The sequence below is a fragment of the Geotrypetes seraphini genome, chromosome 17, assembly GCF_902459505.1.
Source record: "Geotrypetes seraphini chromosome 17, aGeoSer1.1, whole genome shotgun sequence".
Lineage (NCBI taxonomy): Eukaryota > Metazoa > Chordata > Amphibia > Gymnophiona > Dermophiidae > Geotrypetes > Geotrypetes seraphini.
In genome coordinates, this window is record NC_047100.1 from 37,455,089 (window position 1) to 37,477,101 (window position 22,013).

Below are 22,013 nucleotides of genomic sequence, written 5' to 3' on the forward strand. Positions count from 1 at the left end.
TACACCTGCATTGTGAGGTCATAGAGCTTTATGGTTATAGAAACACAGAAACATGATGGCAGATAAAGGCCTAATGGCCCATCCACAGTAACCATTATCTCTTCCTATTTTTCACCCTACACAAAGTTCTTAGGGAACATGATGTCTAAACACTGCCTATAGATTCTATCAGTTCCCGACTGGTTTCTTTTTAGAAATGATACCTGTGCAAAAGGTTCCATTTCCAGTGTAGCCAGCAACACACAGGCAACTAGGTGGGCTACTGGTGGGCCACTCTGGAGATCCTGAAAAGCAACTGAGAAGAACAATGATAACTGTAGCACCTTCAGAGATTAAAGGAAACAAGAAACAGGAAATGACAGTGGATAAGGACCACTTGTGACATCACAGGTCTCACTTGAGTCTGACATTCTCACCCTCCAATCTGTTGGGAGGACTGAATTTAAAGCAGAGAATCGCAAACACTGAGCCAGGGATTAGTGTCACTTCCGGTGTCAGCGCCTCTCTGCCCCTACATGAACCTCGTCTCATTTTCTCTGAGCTTAGGGCCATGTCTGGAGGGCCTCCCGGGTGTGCGCAGTGATGATGTCATGCGCAGGTGTGCAATGCATCGTGTCAACATCCTTGCATGCTCAGAAGCCCTCCAGATATGGCCTTGAGCTCAGGGAAAAGGAAACAAGGTTCATGTGGGGTGGGGTGGAGTTGTGGGGGTGCTACAGAAAAATATTTGCTCTGTTAGTGTGCCGGAACAAAAAAAAAAAGTTTGCGGGACGCCAATTTAAAGGGCTCTTACCTAGGTAAAAGTATGTTTACCCATATAGGCTAGATTCTGTAAATGGTGCTGAAAAATCAACGCCATACATAAATGAGTGGTAAGCGCCATTCTATAAAGGGTACTCTGAGTTGTTCGCCGTTTCTAGAATAGCGTTTGGTGCCAGGGTCCGTGTCAAATTTTAGTTGTGAAACCTGATGTAAATCTTTCTGCCTAGAACAGGGATCTCAAAGTCCCTCCTCGAGGGCCGCAATCCAGTCGCACACAAATTCCAGGAACACCCCTGACAAGCTTGTGCCCTTCCCACGCACACGCCCCCTTTTTAGATCTGAGAGTAAAAATCTACATGCATCTCTTTATAGAACCGCAAAGATGCACAGGTAAATTTCCATTTTAATGCCGATTGGCATCCTTAATTGATTTGGTACCCAAATATCTGTGCCAATTGGCTTGGGCTTGTTAAGCAATTAAATTGAATGTAGTTTCCAAGTTTATTTTTAATTTGATATACAGTCTATCAATGATTATCTAGATGGTTTACAATCAATAATAAATAAAGTTTCAAGTTTATTAGATTTTTATATACCGCCTATCAAGGTTATCTAAGCGGTTTAACAATCAGGTACTCAAGCATTTTCCCTCTCTGTCCCGGTGGGCTCACAATCTATCTAACGTACCTGGGGCTATGGAGCACTAAGTGACTTGCCCAAGGTCACAAGGAGCAGTGCGGGGTTTGAACCCACAACCCCAGAGTGCTGAGGCTGTAGATCCAACCACCGCGCCACACACTCCTCCTACACATGTCACATAAAATAAAATATCAAAATACAGATCATTAAGCTTTGCTATAGTAAGGGGGGTTACAGGATATGTAAAACTAACTGAGCAGGAGGGAAAGAACATTAGGTTGTGAAAAATATATTGAGATTAAAAAAAATATGTAAACTGGGAGGAGGAAGAGGGTAGGCCACGAGGAGAGGGATCGCGTCTATAGAAGCGTTTGGTTGACAGCGCCAAGAAATCGTCTTTAAAGGAGGCGAGAGGGGCTCAAGTATCGAAGGCGTCCTTTGATTTTGGACTGAAATGTTTCTTGAGAGGGCTCTTGTTTAATGTGAAGGGGAAGAGCACGCCAAAGCATAGGCGCAGTCACGGAGAAATACAGAGAATTAGGACTTCTGAAAGCAAACACACAAACATGGTTTCACAAGACATGTGTTTTTATAAGAGGTGAATTAAGGCAATTTCATTCTGAAATATCACTGGCTATACTTCCCAGGCTGTATTTTATAACTGCTAGAAAGAAAGTACAAAATTCACTATCCAAAATGGTAGAAGGAGCTAAGTTCATATACCGTGTTTCCCTGAAAATAAGCCCTAGTTAGAGAGATGCTGCACATGTGGGGGAGAGAAAGGAAAGAGGAAGAATTGAGATGGAGGAGAGGAAGGGAGAGATGAGCATTGTACATGAAACAATAAATAGACATCTCCTGAAAATAAGCCCTAGTGTGGGGTTTTTTTGACCCCCAGTGTCTTATTTTCAGGGAAACACGCTAGTTGGGGAGATGGGAGAATCCTTAGCTAGAACAACTCTTCCCTGCCCCTTGCGTACCTCTTGAAATCGTCACCAGCGCAAGCAGCATCTTCCACCCACTGCTTGCGCTGGTGTCGGCTCCCTTCTGACTTCAAGTCTAGGTCCCGCAAGCAGGAAGTGATGTCAGAAGGGAGCCGATGCAGGTGCCAGTAGAAGCAGCCGCTTGAGTCGGGGTGGTGTCAAAGAGGAGGAGAGGCGCTGGCGTCCCCTGCAAAGACAGTACCCAGGGTGGTCTGCCCTACCTCCCTCTTAATATTGCCACTAACAGGTAACCCCCGGCTCCTCTGCCCTGGACTGGTTTGATGGGATTTCCAGTAGGAGCTGCTCCTGGCCAGGTAAAATCTCTTAATATTGGCCCATGGATTCCATCACCAAAAATGTGAGCTGTCCCTCTGACTTTACTCACTTGGCGTAGTCGCTGCAGGTGCCATTGCACAAATCATTTTCAATATCTGCAAAAAAAATTTTTTTTAAGACTTTTAAAATTACCTTTGATTCCTCAGACTAGCGTTCTCTTCTAAATTCTGAGAAGGCAATAGCATCAGCTTCTACAACTCATGTTGGTTGTGGCTAAATGGAGACGTGTATTTATGTATTAGGATTTATTTACCATCTTTTTGAAGAAATCCATCTAAGGAGCTATATAACAAATATTTTTTATTATTTTTATTTAAGTATTTAGATACTACTTATAGCCTAAGTGGTTCACATTCAGGTACTCAAGCATTTTGTCCTGTCTGTCCTGTTTGGCGGCCTCACACTCTTATCTAATGTACCTGGAGCAATGGGGGATTAAGTGACTTGCCCAGGGTCACAAGGAGCAGCATGGGATTTGAACCCACGACTTCAGGAGGCCGAAGCTGTAGCTCTAACCTGTGCCACACACTCTCCCAGAGGCCACTGGAGTTGTATTGAGGGAGGTCCTATTCTTCAAATACTCTGGCCCATCTCTTTTAAAGATCAAAGGGGGAAGTTATTACTGGGTGAGAAAAGTGAACATTTACCGCACTTTGATTTACCACGGTGGTGAATGAATAATGCTGCTTGGGAGCTAGTTGGCAAGCAACATTATTCCAGATGCCTGGGAGCATTGAGCCTCAATGACAAGGCCCGATAATCCTGGGCTGGAATCTGCAGGGCTTGTGCCGCTCCTCTCAACTCCCAGTTCCCCCAGTCACTTTCTTTCATCCTTCCTATCAAGCCCCCCCATCCTCTTAGAGGGCCTACCATAATTTCTCTGGTGGTCCAGTGGTCTTTGGGCAGCAGCAATCCCCATTTACTCCTGTTCTGTTGGTGCCATCTTCAAAATGTTGCCCCTAGTGCTAGTCTCACGTTACTAAAAACAGGGAAATTGTGATAGGATGCTGGGAGGATCCTTTTTTTTTTTGGGGGGGGGGGAATACAGGCTCTGGCCCGGGAGCATCAGCTGTTAGCCTTGAGGATCAATGTTGCTGGCATGCTAACATAGCTTTTATCGGGAGTTATTTTATGCCCACAGTGTGACTTGCCATTTGCACCTGATGCATAGTAATGAGCTGTTGACTTTTTTATGTTGTATCACTGCCAAAGCACAAGTCAAGCTACTTTACACAGCCCTTTAGATACATACATTTCTCATGGAATAATTTGACACGGGAAAGTAGCTGCATATTTCTCCTTGATGGGGAACCACATAAATTAGGCAGCCATTTTTACTTATCATGGTCTACCTGGAACCAGTTTCAAAAGTCTGACAGAAAATCAATGGCTTTTAAAAATGATTATGAAGCTTTCCCTTTTAATATATTGTACGTTTTTATACATCTTCCTTGGGAGAGAGGGCATGGCAGCACATTTCTGATACCAGGACTATATGAAAACCTTGAAATAGGTAACCAGAAAGGGGGCAGGTGCTGAGCAGATGCCAAAGACAAAGAAGTGATTTTTCTGTCACTGCCAAAGGTATATGAACCAGCATCACAGAATTTCACCAAACATTTAAATTCAGTGCTGTTCTCTCCATCTTACATTCCATGGCTTTTCCAAGCACTCACCTACTTCACAATTACGTCCCTTCCAGCCTTTGTAGCAAATACACTTTCCATCACCAAGAAGGCCATCATTGCATTTCCCGTTGCTACATGAACATGCTGGAAAACAACCGCAAATTATTAGGAGAAATGAAAGCTACTAGCTTACTGCAAAAGCCATCAGACAGCCATTACTGAGGCTCTAACTAGGTCTGGCTCTTCCTCGTCACCCCTGATTTGCCAAGTCTACAGCCCACAAGTTTCAAATTGTTTTGAAGAATGTTTTTTTTTTTTAACTTGCTTTGTGTATGAAACCACTGCGACTCCAGGCGGTATATAAAGTTTTTAAATAAATTCAATTCCATTTGATATACTGTCGAAAAGAAAGATTTCTGAGCAGCTTATATATTTTTAAATAATATAAATACAAGGAAATGACAATCTTCTTGTTTTGAAAAGGAGAGAGAAAGTAAAAAAACCAGCAATAACTGAGTAATCAGCCTAGCAGCATTTCCGTCCTGGCGCTCTCTCTTGCAGGCCACGAAGCAGGAAGTTAGAAAAAAAAAATATGCATAAGGGATTAAGGGCCAAACGCAGCATGAAACAAAAATGGCTTCCATCCAGACTTCAACTTCTGAAACGATGTTCTTGAGAGAAAAGTTTCAACAACAGTCATTCTTCACAAATTAAAAGCGAGGCAGTAAAAAAAATAAGGTCAAGCCATATAACACACAGCAGAGTTATCTTTCTCAGAAACTGTATACACTTCTCCCTCCGTATTCGCGGTTTTCGATTATTCACGGTTTCTAGCTTGCTGGCTCCTCCCCCCAAATTGCATCAGCTTGCATAGAGAAATCGCTGATTCCCAGCACTTTCTTCACCGTGTCTTGCCTCTCCTTCAGGAACAGACCAGGTCTCCCACCATGTTATTAACGGTTTCACCATATTCACGATGGTTTTTAATAGAATACAGCGAATAACATATGAAAAAGTTATTTGCGGGTCTGTTAATCCCCTATCACAGCAGCACTTTTACCTGATTGACAGCTGGCTCCATATCGACCAGCTTCACAGGTTTCACAAGCTGTGCCATGGAAGCCTTCTTTACAGGTGCACTGCCCGTTTCCGGATACGCCATCCTGACAAATGCCATTACCAGAACAATTCCCATCCTTCCCCGGACACATCAAGCAATGCTCTCCAAAATAACCTGGGCAACAACCAGGCACCTACCAAGACAGAGGGGCAAAGGACAACAAACAATTTGATTTAAACAGAATTCTAATATACCATCGAAGCCAGCTCTGTACAGTTTATAAACACACAAAAAGCACCAATTCATTAGGAATAAAACAATCCCAGGAAGGGAGTCCTGTTAACAAATAATTGGCTACAATATTTCTGAAATTGACAAGTGTTCCCCTTCTCTCATCTCCCCTCCTCCCAGAAAGGCAGACACACATTTGCAGCATCTGCTCTGGATCACTCTCTTTCTTTTTGCATTTATTCAGTATTCTATACCATTCTCCCAGAGGAGCTCAGAACCATTTACATGAATTTATTCAGGTACTCAAGCATTTTCCCCCATCTGTACCTGGGGCAATGGTGGGATTGAGTGACTTGCCCGGGATCATAAGGAACAGCGTGGAGTTTGAACCCACAGCCTCAGGTGCTTTAACCACAGGCCTACAGACATGCGTGATGCTGCTCCTGTCCTTGTCCCATATATACAATCTGAGATCAGTCAGTGATGTAGCGAGAGTGAGAGGTGCCCCTCCTCCATCCTCCTTTCCGCCCCTTTCCCACCCCCTCCTGCCGTGCACCGCTTCCCTTCCCCTGTAACGTTCCTGTCACGCCAGCGTTGGGTCTTCCTCCGACATCACTTCCTAGGTGTGGTACAGGAAGTGACGTCAGAGGAAGAGCCAACGCTGGTGCGACAGGAACGTTACAGAGGTACAGGGGAAGGGAGGCAGCATGCACATGTGGCAGTGGGGGAAGGAGAAGATGACGCTTGCCTGCGCCCTCACCTAGATGCTGCTTGGGGGCGGACCACCCCCTTCCTCCTCCCCCTTACTATGCCACTGAGTGCAGTTCCTCTGCATGCCTAATGATCTCCTGGAATGCATCATGAGTCGGCAGCTACTCGTATGCATTTGAAATCAGGGTGAGAAACAATGTACCGTATTTGCCGGCGTATAAGACGACTTTTCAGTACCTTAAAATCCTCCCCAAAGTCGGGGGTCGTCTTATACGCCGGGTACTGTTTACATCACAGTTCTTCAACCGCCGGTGCCGGTCCGCAGAAAATTCCTGCCGGTCCGCACAGGACCGGCGAGATGGACCCGTTAAATTTTCTGCCCCGATGGTGTTTGCAGAAATCTTCTGTTCCTCCCAGCCTCGGGCGATCAAGACAGGCGGTCATTCCCTCTGTGAGTCTCGCCTATGCGGAAACAGGAAGTTGAAACAAAATAGGCGGGACTCAGAGAGGGAAGGTCCCGACGTTTGCAGCCTGTCTTGATCGCTGCCCCTGCTGAGTCGCCGAAGAGGGCCGCGGGGAAAGTGCAGGCAGAGAGAAGATGGTCAGCGTGCGCGGGGAGGTCAGCGTGTCGATTGGGGCCATCAGCAGCGTTTGTGCTGAGTCTGCCCACGTGCAGGATGCGGCGGGTAGGGGCCTCCGACTCGTCTTGGGCGGCTGGGCCTGCGGTGCAAAGCTGTTTTTGCCGGCTTGGGGGGGGGGGGGGTCGCGAATGTGCAGGGCACAGCAGGAGTAAGATCATGGGGAGCCTTCAACAGTGGCTGTCTCCTCTCCTAGCAGCTCTGTACTTACCAGGGCAGTGATTCACTTTGGCAACTTCCCCTTTCCTCAGAGGCGGCAACGGACCCAAGGCTGCCTAAGGAAATCACTGCTGCAGGCAAGTACTGAGAGCTGCTGGAAGGAGAGGAAGCCACTGTTGGAGGCTGGGAAGCTGATGGATAAAGGGAGAGCTGCTACTGCACCTGGAGAGAGGTAGAAAGAGAGATGCTGCTGGGAGGGGAAGAAGGGGTAGTCTTATACGGCGAGTATATAACAAACTCTATATTTTAACTGTAAAAGTTGGGGGGTCGTCTTATACGCCGGCAAATACGGTAAATCAATTGCAAAAAGCTGATAATTTATGGGCGGAAATTAGTTTAAACTCTAGGCTGCTGCTGCTGCTGCTCTTTCACCTGTCCACGTATCTTTAGAGGGTCACCATGAAGCCCCTCCCCCCCACCACAGACCACAGTCCTGCTGGGTGCATGCTAATTGACTTGTAACAAACAGAGAGATATTTTTGCTTACTATAGATGAAGCGACACAGGTGAAGGTGCAACCTTTAAATAGTTCGCCCCTCTTCAGGTATTTACAGTCAGGTGTTCTCTTGGAAACTTCCTGCACAAAAAGATAGAATTAATTTAGCAGTATGTGGATAAATAAACACTCACCCCTGGATTCGATATACTGCAACCAAAGTTGCAGGTGCAAATCTGCACATAAATTGTTCAAGTTGGACGGTTTTCGTTACAAGGTTTTATATGGTGCAGCCTCTACTTATCTGGCTAATAGTTTTTCCATAGCTACGCACAAATGCAGTAGAAAACCTCATGCTCTGTTCAATTTCCTTCTGTAAAAGGTTGTAAAAGCAAGAAATTCCTAAATCACTCTGTAGCATCTCAGGCAGCTTCTCGTGAAAAAGAATTTCGATCATTGTTGCTCACAGCTGTTTCTTACAGACATTTTAGAAAACAGCTAAAAACCTATCTTTTCTCCAAATACCTGACCAGCTGACTCATTCAAATAGACGATTATTTTAATGTTTATAGTCTTTTGTAAACCGCGTAGAACTTTTTGGTAACGCGGTCTATAAGTATAATATGTTATGTAGTGCACGGATCTCAAAGCAGCTGTGGCCAGTGGAGGAGAATGAATGGGTTATGGGCATTCCTAAAAGTTAGGTGCATTCTTATAGAATACATCCAATCTGTCGAATTTTGGGGTTGATACTCAGACCGCAGGAGATGGGCAGCTATCTCCCGCGGTCGGCAGTAAAACTGGAAATTCAAGTCAGCACTGTATCCGGTGGCGTAGCGAGGGTAGGAGGTGCCCCAGGGCAGTGGTACCCCCTCACTGCTCCCCATGCTCCTTCCGTGCCCTCCCACTCCTTCCCCGCCCCATGCCATACTCGCGCTCTCCCTTCCCCCTGTACCTCTTTAAGTCTTCCCCAGCACGAGCAGATTCTCTAGTCTGCTGCTTGTGTCGGTGTTGGCTTTCCCTCTGAAGTCACTTCCTGGTCCTGTGACCCAGAAGTGATTTCAGAAGGAAGTCAGACCTGTGCGAGCAGCAGGCCAGAGAGGTTGCTCACACAGATGAAGATTTAAAGAGGCAAGGGCGGGGGAAGGGAGGGTGTGGGTGTGGGGTGGGGGAGAGGTGCCAGTACCTTCACCAAGACAGCACCTAGGCTGCTTCACTCCCTGTTCCTCCTTACTACGCCACTAACTGAATCTGGTGAACAACATTAAATTTCCATTTTTTGGGGGATGGCCATGACATAACTGGCTGAGGCAATATTCATCTGCTGGCCAGCTAAGTTCTAGAGGCCAAAACTAGACCCGATTTTAGTTGGGTCTATCTGCCCACTGAACTTAGCTGGCAAGCCAATGAATATTGGCAGAGACTGGCTATGTTGCAAAACATAGCAAGTCACTGGCCAATCCGCTAAATGGGATATTCAGCGGGAGATAGCTGGCCATCTCCTGCTGAATATCGGCAGACAGCCAGCTATGTACTATTTGGTCATCCAGGAGCCAACTCGTCTGACAACATAGCATCGAATATCGGGCAGTTTATGTCTAGTTCCATCTGACCAGACTATTATGTTCTTGAGATGATTCTTATCAACTCTCTGGAGGCAATTTTATAACTTGACCACAATTTAGGCACCATGATGCTGCTGAATGCCAATTCTATAATGGCATCTAGGTGCCAGGATTCTGTTATAGAATGCTAAATATAAGTTGTCATTGGTGTGCCTATATGGATGCCAAATGCCACAAGGAGTCCAGCAGAGGACAAACCTACGAAAGCAACAATGGTCGGGAAAAGAGTGGAACGGGACAATGGACTTTCCACATTGAACAGAGCCAGTAGGATGATGCCAAAATGTTTATGATGTCCAATCGCACAACTGTGTTTCGGCAAAAAGATGCGCTTGCATCAGGGGTCTCAAATATGTATACCCTAGAGGATAGGAGGGACAGGGGAAATATGATTCAGACATTCAAATACTTAAAGGATATTAACCTAGAACAAAATCTTTTCCAGAGAAAGGAAAATGGTAAAACCAGAGGACATAATTTGAGGTTGAGGGGTGGTAGATTCAAGAGCAATGTTAGGAAATTCTACTTTACGGAGAGGGTGGTGGATGCCTGGAATGCGCTCCTGAGAGAGGTGGTGGAGAGGAAAACGGTGACTGACTTCAAAGAAGCGTGGGATGAATACAGAGGATCTAGAATCAGAAAATAATATTAAAAATTGAACTAAGGCTAGTACTGGGCAGACTTGCAAGGTCTGTGTCTGTATATGGCCGTTTGGTAGAGGATGGGCTGGGGAGGGCTTCAATGGCTGGGAGGGTTTAGATGGGATGGAGTAGGTTTTAACAGAGACTTCGGCAGTTGGAACTCAAGCACAGTACCGGGTAGAACTTTGGATTCTTGGCCAGAAATAGCTAAGAAGAAAAAAATTAAAAAATTTAAATTGAATCAGGTTGGGCAGATGGACCATTCGGATCTTTATCTGCTGTCATCTACTATGGTACCATATAAAAAGGATGTACGAGACTCTGATGCACATAAAGAGCTGCATAAACATTTTGACATCATCCTATTGGCTCTGTTCATTGTGGAAAGTCCATTGTCTTTCCCGACCTATATGGATGCCTCCATATAATAGCCTTGGCAGATAACTGATAGCATTCTATAAGTTAGATGTGTAAATTGGTGATATGACCATAGCGCAACCATACTCCACCCCTTGCAGTTTTGTGTTTATAGTGCATAGGCGCTACCTTATGGAATAGCGTCTAGTACTGTTACGTCCTTAACTGCCAACTATTGGCATCTATGGTATGGTAAGTGGCCTATAATCTTGCCACCTGTTTATAGAATTGCCCTTGACGTTCGAGTGTGGTTATTCATGGCCGACTTTTGCTTTCCTATTAAATTACAGAGTTCCTCTTCTTTTCTAGATTTTAGTCTGTAAATTGCTTTGACTTGATTTTCAAATGAACCAGTACAGACAATTTCTAAGAAAGGATAAATGATCATTTATGTCAAGATTCCTATCGATTGGATTAAATAGGAGAATGTGTTCCGTATCCGTACTACCATTTAGTTTTGTAGAAGACATAGCTCTCGTTAAATTGTTTGTATTTAGAAACGGGGACGGAGTTGGGGGTTGCTTTTTTCTTTCTTGTTATGCCTCGTTATTGGTGTGGCGTTATTTAATAGAAGATCTGGATGCTCCTCTTGCCATCCTTTGCTCAGCTTCTGTTTCTCTTTCTGCTATTTGTTTATGAATGAAATTGTTTGGATGGTTATCTTTCCTATCTTCTTATTGGCTTTTTATCATTCTTGTTTGTTTTGAAAATTTAATTTGTTCACTGCTTTGACCTGCCCAATAGTAAAAAATATAAACTCTATAGATTGTCTTATTTTATTGATTTTTTTGACTCTACATTAAGGATCATTTGCTCGATGACTTCTCTTCCCTTTATTGTTTCAAGGGGTGTGCAACGGATTGTTTATATATACTTATTTTTACCTTGTTTTAGGATTTTTTGTCCATTTCTTTCTTTGCCCTTTTCCAAACTAAAACAAAAGCTCTTCTGAGTTTAGCCTACGAATCCCTGGACACCCTCATGAATCCTCCTTTATCTAACCCAAGCCATGAGTCAAAATTGTTGGTGGGACTGCCCCATTGGTACCCCATTCCAAAGTGAAGTCCAACTGACCCGAGGCTAGTGCCCTTTAGAATATGATATTGGATGTAATGAAGCAAATGGAATCTTTTCCACCTCGTTCTGATGCATCTATTTAACATTTAATGTACCGCCATTCACAATCAAAGACAATAGCATGCCAGTGTACATGTCGGAGTGTCATACTTACTTTGAGACTAGGTGGGCACTTCATCCCTTTACTACAGTCTTTGCACTTGACCTAGGTTAGAAAAGCCAAGTGAAAATTGTCACAAATCACAATTAGATGGGTTTTAGCCAGATCAAGCCAGCACATGTAGAGGCTTGCAGTGGGTTGATCCAACTTTTAAGATACCAGTTTAAATGTTCTTCAGACTAGTAATGATCAAAACTCACAGACGTGTTCTAAAATTTCCTCCTTAGTATATCTGGACTCTCTGGGTGAAGAAGAACTTCCTTACGTTGTTTAAGTTATGTATGAGTAATTGTAACAATGGTGAAACTAATAGAACTGCTAATCAATGCAATGGATGTGCTTGTTTTCGAGTGCAAATTAAACTCAAAACGTGGCTCAATAGTTGACAAACAAATACACATTTCATCATCCACCATCTGCAGTTCTCTTTTTTTCAATTTAATTTCTGTCAGAGCTAAAAATCCAAGTTCACAAAGATAAGAAGATCCAAATGGTAACAAAGCCTTGATTGCTTTGTTGCTCAAGTTAAGATAACTGCTACATAAAAATTTTAAAAAAATTACTTATTAGTTTTCAAGGACCAGTCGTGTCAAAGAACGATGCTTGTCACACAGATGCTCATAACATTGACAGACTCATGCGTACGTGACGTACATGTCATCTATTCTAATGTATAGATATGAAGGAAATTTTTTTTAATAAAGTAAAATTCTGGAATCTCTTGTGGCACACAGTTTGAGAGACACTGCTTTAAAGCAACATCAGAGAATACATTTTCATGGAAAGGGAGGTGGATGCCTTGAAAGTTCTTTCATGAATCGTGGTAAGGACAAAATCAGTGGCAGAATTAAAAAAAAAAAAAAAAAGCATGGGATAAAGAGGATGGAATAAAATCATAACTTATATGGCTTTCATACTTAAAAAAAATAAAATATATATATATATCCATGGAGGGGGTGGGGTAACCTTTATGGTGTGTCAGTTACAACACTCAAAACACAGGACGCAGGGGAGGGGTAGCAGACAGAACCCCATCCAAAGGCATAGAAAGGTGTGACTTGTACAGAGTGGCAGGTACAACTTGTTGGTCCTGAATGGACATACCCAGGTACAAAAAGGACTTTTAAATTAAAGAAAAATACCTCATGTAACAGTACTCATGTCATATATGCGATTATATGTCCTTGTGACCTTGTTTACATCGGAAGAACTAGTAGAAAAATTATGGTGAGACTGACTGAACATAAATCTAAAATTAACACCGGAAGTCTGGAAGCGCCGCTGGTTCAACACTGGCAGGTCATGAGGCATAAAATAACAGATTTAAGATGGAGAATAGTTGAATGTATTGAGTTAGGGTGGGAGGGCGGGAACCATGTAGAGCATTTAAACTTTAAAGAACAACAACTGATTTTTTCTCTAAATACGGTTAAACCTAATGGTCTGAATTCTGAGGTGGAGTGGATGACATTAGTTTAAATTTCCCTCTACTGTCCTGTGATTCTGATTGGGCACGTTAGTATGAGATCATCACGTCGACCCATCGGGATAAAAAAACGCCGCCGCCATGTTTCTGCTTCAAACACTATCGGGAGTATACATGGAACTGGCATAACAAAGGTATATGTAAAAAACTTCTTTGATTCTCTCTATAAAATTGTTTTTTGGCTACTGATATAGGTTTTAAGATTTGTTTGTATGGGTTAGCTATAAATTCGAGGTGAAAGTGATATGATTGAGATATTTTATGGTGACTCTCTTTCTTTTTTGTCAGGGGAAAATACCTTGATAAAGCCCCCTGGGCGAAACATAGCCTATGTTGGTGAAGAGCCCCTGCTATGCTTTTCTAAAAGATGAGTACCTTTCTATCTTTTCTATAAATTGAAAACTAATTTAAAAATATATATATAAAACAAGACCGATGAAGACTTTACTGCAAACATCCCTGTGAATGAACTGCTCTCACAGCTTGCACCGCTGAGGTCCTAAACGGTGAATAATATTTTTACCTAAGGTTGTGTATATGATACCTACTTGAATTTAACCTTAGAAAAGAAAAAATATTTTCTATTGCCTTATCTTCTTGTAAGGTACAACTTTAACCACTTTTCTTGGCAGGCCCATCACTTACTGTGTTACTATTTAAGTCAGAAAATGGAACATACCAGGTCTCTTCTTATTTCCCCTCAGCTGTCCTCCGACTCCTGTGGATGAGTTGCTCTGATAATCTTCCATTCATTGCAATTACAATATTATGCAAACTCCAGGAGGAATCACCCATTTAGAAAACAAACCCCAACCTTCTGAAAGTGAAATTATGAATATGAGTGCAGTGATCTGCATTAGAGAATGACACAGAGACAAATTTTTCCCCGTTCCGTCTTTGCCTGTCCCGATCCCATTCCTGCAAACTCCATCCATAAAATCATGTGTTTGAGGTAGAGATCTGCACAGGAATGGGGATCGCGGGAATCCCCCCTAACCCACGGGACTCCCACATGGACCTCTCTCTGGCCCACGGGACTCCCACAGGGACCCCCCTCTAGCCAACGGGACTCCCATGGGGATGGAAGGCTTTGGAAGCAGGGTTCGTCCATATAATATAATGGACACGTCAGCCTTAGTAAAAGAGGGGGTTTATAAGTTAACTACCTGAACAGAAAACAAAAAAAGGGTTCCACCAAAGAGATTCCACAAGGAAAACAGCAGCACAAACACAAAAGAAACTGTGGAATTGATGATCCTGTCAGAAGTAATTGCTGCTTTTTATGGGGACGGGCGGGGATGGATGTAATTTCTTGCGGGGATGGGTGGGGACGGAGAGGATCCTGGTGGGGATGGATGAGATTTCTGTCCCCGTGCAACTCTCTAGTTTGAGGCTTGTGCAGTTAAGGCGGAGCTTACAGGAATGGAGCAGGGACAGCGACAAAACTCACGGGAACAGGACATGGAAACCTAGTTCCTGCGGGGACCGGGACAAATTTGTCCCCATGTCATTCTCTAATCTGCATTTCTATAAAGAGAGCAAGTAGTTCTGATCACTCCTTCGAATTCTGCGGGCCTGATATCCTATGTATCTGTCTAAATAGGACATAGCTGGCTTTTCACCCAAATTCTGCATGGGACAGCTGGCTATCTCACATTGAACATCCCAGTCTTTGGATGGGCCTGTGACCGGCTACGTTGCATGACATAGGCAGTCACCACCAACATTCAACTGCTCGCTGGCTAAGTTCGACGACTAAGTACAACGCCTAAAAGGCTACTGAGACTTAGCCAGTGAGCCACTGAACATTGGCATAGCTGGCTACGTCCCGGTTGGCCAAAAATAGACTGGAAATTCAGTGCCAGCGGCATTAACTTTCGGGGTCTCCCGTGGTCTTGACTATGAGCCACTGTGCACTTACCCTTTTAACTATTGTGTTCTGCTGGTCACAGCGATTTTTCTGAATTTCGAGAACCTGAGATAGCCCCATCAGCATTCCATTGTTGGTTTCCAAAAAAGTGCCATCCAGAGAGATGCTATTAACATACGTCTGCCAGGAGAAGAGAAACCTTGATGAAGCAAGAAAAGCACAAGTGCTGTCCATGGTGGATTTATATCAGGGGTGTCCAACCTGCGGCCCAAGGGCGGCATGTGACCCCATGAAGTATTTTGTGCGGCCCCAGTCGAGAGCGATGCAGTGTTTTCCTTTGCTGCCCCCGGGTGTTTACTGTCTTGCCAGCTCCCTCCTCTGTCTTGCTGTAGCGTGTGCGCGTTTGTGCGGCCCCAGGGAAGCCAAAAGGTTGGACACCCCTGATTTACAGTGTTAAGAGTGATATCTCATTTAGGGTTTGAAGCTGTCAGAACTATAGCTCAATAGAAAGCAGAAAAATACTGTAATAACCAAACAAACACTCTTCTACTTGTCATCAGAAACAGAACAGGTACAAACGTGTATCACAAACGCTAATACTGGGGCACTAGAGAAACAGAGCAACTGATAAAATGAAAAATGAGGAGGACAAAGCCTCCGGTCTCAACATCCACCCGACAGAGATAGGTGACATATAGGCCTAAAAATCCTCCTCATATACAAATTAAATCAGCGTTCTGTGTAGTAGCATAGCGAGGGTGAGAGGCACCTCCCCCGCCCTCTTCTCCACCCCCACCAGCCACGCACGCCCCTTCCCTTCCCCCTACCTCTAACGTCTAAGGCGTGAGCAACCTGCTGCTCATGCCAGCGTCAGTTCTTCCTCTGAAGTCACTTCCTAGACACGGGTTACCGCTCGCACTGTGAACATCGAAGAGGTACGAAGGAAGGGAAGGAGTGGGGAGGCGAAGAGGCGCCTGGGGCGGACCACCCCTCACAACCCCCCTTTACTATGCCACTGGCTCTGTGCAACGCAACTACATTTCTCCCTCCGTATTAGCGGTGGATGCGGGCGGATCATAGTCACGAATAATTTTTTATATGTTATTCGCGGGGTTTTTGTAACAACCAGCAGTTTTGTGATTAAAACCGCAAATAACTTTTCAAATGTTGTTCGCGGTTTTTGGAAACGGCCACTATTATTAATATTGAAATTTGCAATTTTGGTGGAATTGTACAAGAATACAGTGGGGTACGTTCCCGATCCTACATTGTCAACATGAATGGCACCTCATCCTCCCCCTGGATACCAATCTGTGGAGTCCCGCAAGGTTCACCTTTATCTCCTATCCTTTTCAACATTTATATGTCCTCTCTAAAACTCCTCCATCTATCCCCCCTTGAAACAATTTACACCTATGCTGATGACATCCTTGTCCTTCTCGAGACCGACTCAAACCTCACTAATCTCTCAGAGAACATATCCTCTTGTATCTCGAACCTCCAATCTTGGGCCCACACCGTCCAAATGAAATTGAATGAATCCAAGACAAAACTACTTTGGCTTGGCTCAAAATTAGTTCAGCTACCCACCTCAATCCCACTGTCCTCTGGCTCCACTCTGCAGCTCGAATTCTCCAGCAAGGTCCTGGGCGTCATCATTGATTCTACATTGTCCTTCAATGACCACCTCAACTCCCTGGTACAAAAATGCTATTTCAGCCTACACATGCTGAGGAAAGTAAGATCCTGTTTCCATCAAAAACATTTTGCCTTTCTCGTCCAATCCATCATCCTCTCCAGACTGGACTATTGCAATTCTATCTTCATAAGCCTAACGAAGAAAAACCTTCACAGACTCCAACGGATTCAAAATGCCGCGGCCAAGCTTATCTTTGCAAAAAGTAAATTCGATCGCGTCTCACCGCTCCTTTTCAAGCTTCACTGGCTTCCGATAATTTCCAGAGTCCATTTCAAATGCATCTGCCTAACTTTCAAGATCCTCCATGGTATCCTTCCTCCATTAATTCCTCTTTCTTGGAACTCCTCAAATCTTAATACCACCAGACCTACCCAAAAATCAAAATTATCCTTCCCCTCATTAAAAGGCATTTCCCACCCAGGAAAACTGGGGACTTCCCTCCCCTTCAGATTCACCGAGCTCTGGAACAACCTTACCTCCCCTCTTCAGAACCTGAGTTCTCTCCAACCCTTCCGTAAACATCTGAAAACCTGGCTTTTCTCAAAAATCTAACACTCCCTCCCCATCTGACATCCTAGCCCTCTAACATTCTTCTTTCCTCCGATCTTCATCTAGCCCTTTCCTTGGAGTTCCTTTCTCACCACAATTCCTGTTAACCGTGCCGAGCTCCACGACTATGGAGATGGTGCGATATACAAACCTAAGGTTTAGTTTAGTTTAGTTTAATAATCTCAGAGTTTAAAAAAAAAAAAGTACTGTACTGTTTTCTCAACAAGGAAAAAAAGAAATGTTCAATATTGAGAGTTTATCGATTTGGTGGGAGAAAGCACGGAAGCAGCAATTTTCAGAGTGAATGTTGGTAAACGTTAAACCTTTTTTTCGGTACAGTAAAAGGAAAGGAACTTTAATCATGATGTAATTTGGGGGGCAGAGTCAGCATGCAAAAAAATCGCCAATAAATGAAACCACAAGTGCAGAAACCGCGAATACGGAGGGAGAATTGTAAATCCACAGAAATTTCCAAAGATTAACAAATAAAAGGCTTATACTATGTCCTCAAATCTGACAGGGACTGAAAAGAAAAGCTGATCCAAGAGGGCAAGTTGGAGCGGCCATTCAGTCTGTCATACTGAGCTCCTGGAGGCCAGATGCCGCAGGACTCACAATAATACTTTCTTTGTGTAGAGTTAATATGTATGAATGCTTGCTAAAATAAAACTTGTTATATTTGTGTCTTTAAAAAAAGAAAAGGTCTGTCACACAACGATGGCCAATGTTTCACATTCATGGCTGCTTCAGGGAGCTGAACACACTGCGCAGATCTGTATTGTCAGAAACCACTGAGGTGACGGACCTTTCCTAATGCAGATAAGCCTTTTATTTGTTAATCTTTGGAATTTCAGTGGATTTACTTGCATTGCACAGAGCACCGATATTTTTATGAGGAAGATTTTTATGCCTATAAGGATTGCCTGTCTCTGTAGAGTGGAGGTTGGGGATCGGAGGCTTTGTCCTCCTCTTTTCTCATTTTATTGGTTGCTCTGCTTCTCTGGGCACTTTGTTGCTGTGCCCCTGTATTAACGTTTGTGATACACGTATGTATCCGTTTTGTTTCCGAGAACTATAGCTCAAGACACCCTGCTGCTAACGACTGGTAGAAATCTGCATGGATTCAATATGGCCACCGACCGGTTAACTTGCTTGATTGTGGCCATCTGCCCATTTTCAGTGGCCCTTAACTGGTCATCTTTGCCGAAAATGGCCAGTTAACCCCTAAGTTCAAGCCAGCTCTGGGTAAGCACATAAATAAGACCACATATATAACTGTCCTGTCTTTATGGGCTAACACATGGCTGGTTAAATCTGGATATTAAGTTAACCAGGATGCACTAGGCAGCTTTATAATAAAAATGGAAATTCAGTACCAAAGCTTGCACGTGGCCTGGCACTGAATTTCCAGTTTTAGTGCAATTGATGGACGTTTGGGTTGTTCTTATCTTTTGTTCATACATATGATCTATATTGTATTGTATTTTTTTTTCTTTATTCTTTTTCAAACTTACATCAAGTGCACAAAAAGAACAACATGAAATACTATCATATAACACTTGAACATCATACATTATATTCTTAATATGTAAATTAATTAAAAACCCTCCCCCCTCCCATCTTTCTATACAATCATTAAAACTATCATATTCCTTCAAAATTTCAATTTTGCTACATCTTATCTTCCAATCTCCCCACCCCCCTATGTATATTATCAAAGAAAAATGATGCCTATTCACTACAAAAATCAACCATCGGTCTCCATATCTTTAAAAAAATTTTATAACTTCCTTTCTGTATTGCAATTGCTCTTTCCATCTTGTAAATATGACACAGGGAATTCCACCAAAACGTATAATTGAGATTACTATAATTTTTCCAGTTGTTAGTAATATGTTGCATAGCAACACCCATCATTATCATCAAAAGCTTATTGTTATGTGCTGATAATTTACTTTTTTTCCTCATAGACATACCAAACAGAACAGTATCATATCTTTCAACAAGTGTACAAAATTAAAACCATACAAATTCTTGTAATCATCACTTATAAGTCTATCAATAAATACAACAGTTGTATATATAAAAACCCAAGATTTACATTTGTATGATTTTTTTTTCTTTAAATACCAATAAAAATTAATGAAATTTCAAGCATTTAATTTTTATATTGGAAGAGAATCAGTATAGAGCATAAAATGTTCCTATCTTTACCTGGTTTTCTCTCTTATACAATATGACTCTGAAAGAAATGCCCAACATGGTCACCTGGTGCATTCCATCTTTCAGGTCTGAATGGGTCAGTTTTTGCCCCAAGATAATGTGATATTTCATAGTGGCATTACCCTGCAAGAAAAAACACCCAGAGGAAATTCAGTGTTTCCACTTTCCTTTCACTACTCGACTGCGTTTCATTTTCTTATAGTTAGATAATAAAACAGAAGCGGGTCGTATTTTTGTGTGTAAAATGCTGATGTTCCCATGTAAATATGCGCGAGTAGTGATTTTAGAAGAGCATGCACAGATTTTAATTTTCAAATACAATCTGAAGCAGAAATATTGAGGAGCAATACAAGACAAATGCGGATTGACATTGAGGTGACTTACCAGCTGTTGGATGTTTGAAGCATTACAATACTGCGACACCGCCTCGTTTCCTGGAATGAAAATAGTGTACTTGGTTTCTGAGGACTCAAGGTAATCAATCAGCTGATACTCCTATAAGATTTAAAGCAGTAACGTTAGACAGTCCAAGCCAGTCACTTACTGGTGGGTTTCACAGAAGTAAATGAAGTTTCCTATTGGAAACAAACAGATTCCAATGTTGGGGATGGGATGGTCCTTGGATATAAATAAAGTTAGAAAGAAAATATAGATCATTTTGACATATAGATGCCATTCCCTATATAAGGGGAAATATACGGGCCAATATTTAGCTGCCAGTCTGCTTTTTTTTAAAAAAAAAAATGCTGGCCGCAGTGGTCATAAACTATCTGGATAACTAGTTCCACTATCCAGATACTGGTTGACATTGAATATCTGAACCAAGTGGTCAGCACCAGAACTTATCTGGACAGTGACCATATTCAATCCGAATAACTTTGAACAGCTTATCTTAGTTATCCCTGTTCCGTCTCCGCAAGTTCTCTTGCCGTCTCATTCCTGCAATCTCTGTGCTGATCTGCACAAGCCTCAAACACTTATGATTTTAAAGTGTTTGAGGCTTGTGCAAATGAGGACAGAGCTTGCGGGGATGGGACAGAGATGAAGATAGATCCTGCGGGGATGGGGACAAATTTGTCCCCATGTCATTCTCTAGTGGTGAACTAAGGAACCAAGCCAGTCAGCCTCCATGCCTGCTCATGGCATCATGTGACCCCCCCCCCCATCTAAACTTTTTTAAAACCTATCTATGATAACTGCTAACAAAGTCTTTAAAACTCCTTTGAAGAAAAGAATGGTAATGTTTAAACAGCTGAAAAGTTGATGATGATAAGTATTCATGTCCAGGTATCCTCTTCTGTAATCCGCCTTGAACCGCAAGGTAATGGCGGAATAAAAATCTCTAACGTAATATAATCCAGACAGAAGGCTATTGTAATTATCTGGGTAAGTTCTGGCTCCGTTCCAGTACGATCGACACAGTGCTGAGGTGGTTTGTAGGGACATTCAGAGGCACTCTCCCCCAGATTCTATATATGGTGTCGAGATTTGGGTGTGGTTTCGAGATGCACGCACAATTTGACTAACAATGCTAACAACCAAGTGATGTTAACTGGCCCCAATCAGGATTTGAGGGTGATGCATGGAGGTGCGACTCCAGGTAAGGAAGGGAGGAGGCAATATTGGGCATTTGAATGGTAGGGAAGGGGGGAGGCTAGACATTTGGGAGGAGGAAGGGCAGTGGAGAGGATCGATGCTTGGGAGTGCAGGGAAGAGGACCGTTGGGAAGGGGGAGAGAAGGGCCTTGAGCATCACTTGGGAGGGGATGGATTTACTGAGAGCCAGCCTTAGTCCCAGTGTCCTATATTATATTTTGTAATCAGATAGGTCTAATCCTATGGTTCTAAGTAGCGGCTTGTAATTTTATTCACATCTTTTTCCCACCCTGATGCTCTTACTTTATATGTTACCTGTCCTATAAAGATTTGTAATTCCTCTCTTTATCCTTATGTTTTCGGTCAGTTCTTTTCTTTTTGCTTACGTGAGACTGAATATTCATATTACTGTGTTCCCTTTTTTATTTGTACATTGCTCAGAAATACTAATAAGCATTCAATCCAATTTTAATAAAACTTGAAACTTGATTTACTATTTACTTCAGCCTTGTAGGTAGTAGGGGTTTCAGATCCATATTTTAGGGATGGCATAATACTCTGTGTAATGATAAAAGCAAGGTGAAGGGACGTGCTGCAGTGTCACCTAGTGAGGGATTGTGATAAATCCGAACCTCATTCTGTCGTCTTCACCACTCTGTTTTCTAACCGGCACTGTGCTAAGTACATACCTGGAGCGATTCCTTAAAACGTGTGAATGATGGAATCTGATCCAGTTGTTGGCGCAGGCCAGGATGGGGTGGTGGGACATCTCCTAAGGGTGGGATCAAAACCTGAACACACAAAGAAAGGCCTTTATGAGAAAAGTATCCAATGATATCCTGCCAAATTTCTGTGGCAAACTTATCTTGAAATTCATAAGAGTCCCAACATTGACTATGTTTCGAGCTCTGCATCAGGGAACCCCATAACAAGTTTTCAAATGGCAGGTCCCTGAATGCTTCTGGAGAGTTGCCTCATTCATCAAAGCAATTGATAATTCAACAAAAAGAAAGAAACTTGAAACTCCA

The 22,013-nt window shown here is 43.0% G+C and overlaps 1 protein-coding gene across 2 annotated transcripts in view; it reads right to left on the reverse strand.

Moving 5' to 3' along the window:
- The window catches only part of STAB1 (stabilin 1), a 238,892-nt gene that overhangs the window by 125,178 nt on the left and 91,701 nt on the right, over positions 1-22,013 (reverse strand). For both annotated transcript variants that reach the window (XM_033926301.1, XM_033926300.1), the window contains exons 32-41: positions 21,675-21,776; positions 19,775-19,885; positions 19,382-19,513; positions 14,971-15,099; positions 11,558-11,608; positions 7,695-7,784; positions 5,409-5,601; positions 4,397-4,492; positions 2,770-2,815; positions 204-295 (exon numbers count right to left, since the gene is read on the reverse strand). In XM_033926301.1, the coding sequence (XP_033782192.1) occupies positions 204-295; positions 2,770-2,815; positions 4,397-4,492; positions 5,409-5,601; positions 7,695-7,784; positions 11,558-11,608; positions 14,971-15,099; positions 19,382-19,513; positions 19,775-19,885; positions 21,675-21,776 (1,042 nt within the window). The remainder of the gene's footprint in view (positions 1-203; positions 296-2,769; positions 2,816-4,396; positions 4,493-5,408; positions 5,602-7,694; positions 7,785-11,557; positions 11,609-14,970; positions 15,100-19,381; positions 19,514-19,774; positions 19,886-21,674; positions 21,777-22,013) is intronic.